The sequence below is a fragment of the Eimeria acervulina genome, genomic scaffold (assembly GCF_000499425.1).
Source record: "Eimeria acervulina Houghton genomic scaffold, Eah_scaff144, whole genome shotgun sequence".
NCBI lineage: Eukaryota > Apicomplexa > Conoidasida > Eucoccidiorida > Eimeriidae > Eimeria > Eimeria acervulina.
Genome location: NW_013550237.1, coordinates 25,001 through 30,000, shown reverse-complemented (window position 1 = coordinate 30,000; position 5,000 = coordinate 25,001). Strand labels below are relative to the sequence as shown.

General features: G+C 52.7%; 2 protein-coding genes across 2 annotated transcripts in view; both read left to right on the top strand.

Annotated features, from left to right (window-relative positions):
• EAH_00020750 (hypothetical protein, conserved) overlaps positions 1–1,250 on the top strand; it is a gene marked incomplete at both ends in the record, with an annotated part of 6,417 nt that extends 5,167 nt beyond the window's left edge. The window contains 3 exons of the mRNA XM_013397130.1: positions 1–332; positions 585–696; positions 1,051–1,250. The exon at positions 1–332 is cut by the window's left edge and continues 1,358 nt beyond it. Coding sequence (XP_013252584.1) covers positions 1–332; positions 585–696; positions 1,051–1,250 — 644 coding nt within the window. The remainder of the gene's footprint in view (positions 333–584; positions 697–1,050) is intronic.
• A 2,384-nt stretch (positions 1,251–3,634) lies between these two features.
• Positions 3,635–5,000, top strand: part of EAH_00020740 (hypothetical protein, conserved) — a gene marked incomplete at both ends in the record, with an annotated part of 3,060 nt that continues 1,694 nt past the window's right edge. The window contains one exon of the mRNA XM_013397129.1: positions 3,635–5,000. This exon is cut by the window's right edge and continues 241 nt beyond it. Coding sequence (XP_013252583.1) covers positions 3,635–5,000 — 1,366 coding nt within the window.

Below are 5,000 nucleotides of genomic sequence, written 5' to 3'. Positions count from 1 at the left end.
CCGTTCTGAAACGACTGGGCTTTTATAATGTGAGGCAGCGTGCTGCGCGGAGACAGCAGCAGCAGCAGCAGCAGCAGCAGCAGCAACAGCAGGTCTTCGGGAGGGGCGGCGGAGATGATGGTCGTCTTGGCGAAGGCCCTTCAGCAGCAGCAGCACCAGCAGCAGCAGGCACAGCAGCAGCAACTGCTGCTGCTGCTGCTGCAGCGCTTGGTGCTGCTCATGGTTTGATGCAGCTCGTTGTGCTGCATGTAAATGCATACGGGCAGACGCTGCGGTCCCTGGTTGCAGCAGCAGGAGCGCTTGCTGCAGGCAAACTTGAAGAGAATCAGAAGGTTCGCGTCTGCTGCTGCTGCTGCTGCTGCTGCTGCCGCTGCTGCTGTTGTCTGCGTCTGAAGTTGCTGCTGCTGCTGCTGCTGCTGCTACGAGTGGCCGCTGCGGGCATCCTCCTCTATTCTTGCTGCTGCACGAAGTCGTTCTGCCGCTGCTGTTGCTGCTGCTGTTGCTGCTGCTGCTATTGCTGCTGCTGCTGCTGCTGTAGGAGCGGCTGTGCGCGTTTGGATGCGTTGCTGTTGCTGCTGCTGCAGGTCTGCGGCCTCATTACGGCACTCTCTTCTTTTTTGTCTTTTGCTCTGCATGCGACGCTGCTGCTTGGAGGAGACACATTTGCTGCAGCAGCTGCAGCGAAGGTCCTGTTATGTGAACTTCTCGCCTCGCTGCCTCACTGCCCTGAGGTTAGCAGCAGCAGCAGCAGCAGCAGCAGTAGCAGTAGTAGTAGCAGCAGCAGCAGCAGCAGCAGCAACTGCTCCTGCTGCTGCTGAGCAGCAGGATGCATTCTCTTTTTCTTTTTTCGTTAATCACACTTCGTCTCTATCTTTGTTAACAGACGCAGGTAGCAGCAATAGCTGCAGCAGCGGCGAAAGAGCCGCACCACCAGCGGCAGCAGCAGAAGCTGCAGCACCAGCAGCAGCAACAGCAGCACGGAAGCAGCACTTACTTTTCCGGATGAATTAACTGGAGTCTTCATGTTTGCGCCTCTTTGCGAGAGACCAGGTGCTGCTGCAGAGCTGAGGAGAACAGCAAGGCAGCAACAGCAGAAGGAACAGCAGCAGCAACAGAAGAAACAGGAACCGCCGCAGCAGCCGTCGGCGCTGCAGCAGCCACAGGCGCTGCAGCAGCCGCAGCTGCAACCGCAGCAGCAACTGCAAAAGCAGTTGCTGCTGCGGAGGCACGTTCTGCTGTGGGTTGAGTGATGAAAGGCAGCACAGGGTTTGCGCGGCGTCTCGTGTAGCGGCAGCAGCACAAGCTGCAGCTGCAGCAGCATCTGTTGCTGCTGCAGCAGCAGCAGATGCTGCTGCAGCAGCAGCACAAGTTGGTCTTTCTTTATTTTGTTTTCGACTTCTTTGGGGGGCGTTGCTCCCGCTGCATCACAGGCAAGAAGATACATACAGCTTTAAGGAGACAGAGAGGAGACAGAGCCCTAAAAGGGGTGTCTTCAGGTGTCTCCTCCCGTGCAGCAAAGTGTCTCCTCCAGTGTTTCAAGTGTCTCCTCACCTCACCCCCTTAACGGTGTCTTCCCACCCCCTTCGGGTGTCTTCGCACCTGTCTCAAGTGTCTCCGCACCTTATTCAGGCGGTGGCCTCTCAGGTTTTGATTAGAAATACCACCGCGAATTTCAGGTGTCTCTGCACCTTTTTGAGGTGTCTTCTTACCAGATTCAGGTGTCTCCGCACGAGGTTAAGGTGTCTCCTCAGTTGTTTCAGGTGTCTCCTCAGTTGTTTCAGGTGTCTCCTCACCCGTTGTTTCAGGTGTCTCCTCATCACTTCGAAGTGTCTCCTCACCTGAGTCAGGTGTCTCTGCAGCACTTTGAAGTGTCTCTTCATCAGCTTCAAGTGTATCGGCAGGAGTTTCAGGTGTCTCTTCAGCAGCTAAAGATGCCTTATTATCTGTGTTTAAGTGTCTCCTCAGTTGTTTTGGGTGTATCCTCACCTATTGCAAGTGTCTCCTCAGCCACTATTTCGAGTGTCTTCGCACGAAGTGTCTCCCCGGCCGTTGTTCCAGGTGTCTCCCCACCTGTACGAAGTGTCTCCGCACCTCTTCAAGTGTCTCCTCACCTGTACGAAGTGTCTCCGCACCTCTTGAAGTGTCGCCTCTTCAGCTGTTTCAAGTGTCTCCACAGCGTAGCCTTTATGTATTTATTGTCTCCTCCGCATTAAAATGCGATAGCCGCACAGTGTATATGTGTCTCCTTTTGAGGAGATGAAGAACAGAGAGAAGAATAAAAAAATATATATCTCTGTCTGTCTCCGCCTTGAAGACGCAGTCTCTCTTTGAAGCCTGATGAAGTACTTCTTATTATTGTTTCTTTCTTCGGTGCAGTTGCTGTCTATCCGCTGGACTGCTCATATATATATATAATATATATAATATAATATATATAATATAATATATATATATATGCTGAGCTTCTTCCTTTGTAGTGATTGATTTGCTTAGGGGGGCCCCAAAGGGGGCCCCCAACGGTATATCCTGCCGCATATTAAACTCGTTAGGGGGCCCCTTATAACAAAGGTGTGGGGCCCCCTGGGTGTCTCCTCTTGGCTGATTTATTAAGGGGGGCCCTAGTTAAGCACTGACGTATAATAACCCTTTAGGGCTAGAGTTATTATAACTCTTTTAAAAGAATTAGGGGGGGAGACTCTTTAAATAGTTTTTCTTTATTTAATCATTTGAGGGGCCCCCTGTGTGCCTTTCGTTTAAAGCCTTTATAGGGGTGGGGGCCCCCCTTGGAGCTCTTTGTTTTATTCCGTTGGGGGCCCCTTAGTTTTCTTTGTTATTATTATTAAGGCTGTGGGGGTTATATATTTATATATTTATATTTATTTATTTTGTTTAATCTCTTTAAGAAACCCTGAAGACAACTTTGTTTTTAATCTTTTGGGTGTCTTTCTTCTTTTTCTTTTCTTCAGGGGCCCCCTATTCAAGGGGGCCCTTTAAAGCTGCTGCAGCTCTTCTTTGTTTATTTATCTTTAATAAACAGCGAAACTGTTTAATGCTTAGGGGCCCCGCCTCCTCTGTATAGGGGGCCCCCCTGGCTTACGCCCAGTTAACCTGTCTTGAGGGATCCCTGTAAGCATAAGGAAATGCAGTATTGTACATTTGCTGCTGTAACAGCAGCAGCAGCAGCAGCTGCTGCTGCTGCTGCAGCTGCTGTAGCTGCTGCAGCAAAACAGTGTGTGTGTGCACTTGTCTCCTTCATATTTCCCTATACACAAACTAAACAACTCATTTATGAAGCCTTCACTCTAATAATAAAGGGTCTAGCAGCTTCTGGGGGCCCCCTGTGGGGCCCCCAGCAGCAGCCGACGGGGGGCCCCCCGGGGGCCCCCAGGGTTGAATGAGGCCCCCCAATAGAGGTATATGCAACAAGAGATATATTTTTCTGTCTCTCTTTGTGTTAATATTTGAAATAAATACTGTATGCAAACGGAGAAGAAAGCCTAAGAGAGGAAGGGGCCCCCCAGGGCTCAGAAGGGGGCCCTTAGCAGCCAAGGGGGGGGCCCCCCAAGGGGTATTAGAAGCAGTAGGGGGCCCTAAGCATATATATATATGACTACAATAAAGAGGAGCCCCAAATATGAAACAGGTCTCCTCCTGTGGAGGCCAAGGGGCCCCTCAGCAGCAGCAGCAGCTGCAACAGCATCAGCAGCAGCAGCAGCAATGGCAGCAGCAGCAATGGCAGCAGCAGCAGCAGCAGCAGCAGCAGCGGAAGCAGCATGTGAAAACGATGGTTTTTGAGTTGCTGCCGCACGTGGGGGCCTTCGTGTCTGCCTTTGCAGGAGTTGCTGCTGCTGCTGTCTGTGTCTATCTGTTGAGCCTGCTGCAGCAAACCCAACTGCAGCAGCAAGCCGACCTGCTGCAGCAAGTTGTAGCAGCAGAAGTACTTGCTGCTGCAGCACTTGTAGGGGCCAGGGGCTTCCGCTGGCTGCTGTGTGGGGCCTACGAGGTTCAGCTGGAGGACCAGCAGCAATGCCGCAGCAGCAGCAGCAGCAGCAGTATTAGCAGCAGCGGCAGCAGCAGTAGCAGCAGCAGCAGCAGTAGCAGCAGTAGCAACAGCAGCAGAAACGGAATACTCGTGAATGCTGCTGTCTTTTCATCGGCACTCTTCGCCCTCTGCTACGCCTCATTTGCACTTGCTTCTGCTTCTGCTGCTGCTGTTGCTGCTGCTGCTTCCTCTAGAGACACTGCTTGGGGGGGCTGGTCAGCAGCAGCAGCAGCAGCAACAGTAGCAGCAGCAGGTGCAAAGACTCTTCGCGTTGCTCATATCCCCGTGTCTTTCTCCCTTCTTAGAAGAATCAACGAAAACAGCAGCAGCAACAGCAGCAACTGCAGCAGCAGCAGCAAGAAGAGCAGCAGCAGCAGCAGCGTCTCTCAGTACAGGAGACTGCATGTGTGTGCAGCTGACTTTCTAAGCCGCATTTTAGCACTGCACGGCAGCAGCAGCTTGCTGCTGCTGCTGCTGCTGCTGTTGCAGCAGCGACATTCGGATGTGCATCTCAGCAGCAGTTTGCTGGGGCCCCTTTGGGGCCTCTCTTTGCTGCTGCACAGTGCTGCTGTCTCTGCACAGACCTACGCTGCAGCACGTTGCAGCTGCGACCTAGCTGCTTTCAGCAGCAGCAGCAGCAGCACCAACAACAACAACAGCAGCAACAGCAGCCGCAAGAAGAACAACAACACCTACAGCAACAGCAGCAGCAGCAGCAGCAGCAGCAACAGCAGCAGCAGCTGCTGCTGCGATAGCAGCAGCAGCAGCAGCAGCAATAGTAGGTCGCTGTGTGTCGCTGTTACCGGAGCAGAAGGAGGCATTTGTCTCCTCACCTGCCGGCTGCTGCTGCAGCGGGGGTTTGCTGTTGCTGCTTGCTGCAGCACAGCAGCAAAAGTCAAAACAACAGCAGCGCTGCTGCACAAAAAAACTTGCTCACACTACGGAGAACAGCAGCAGC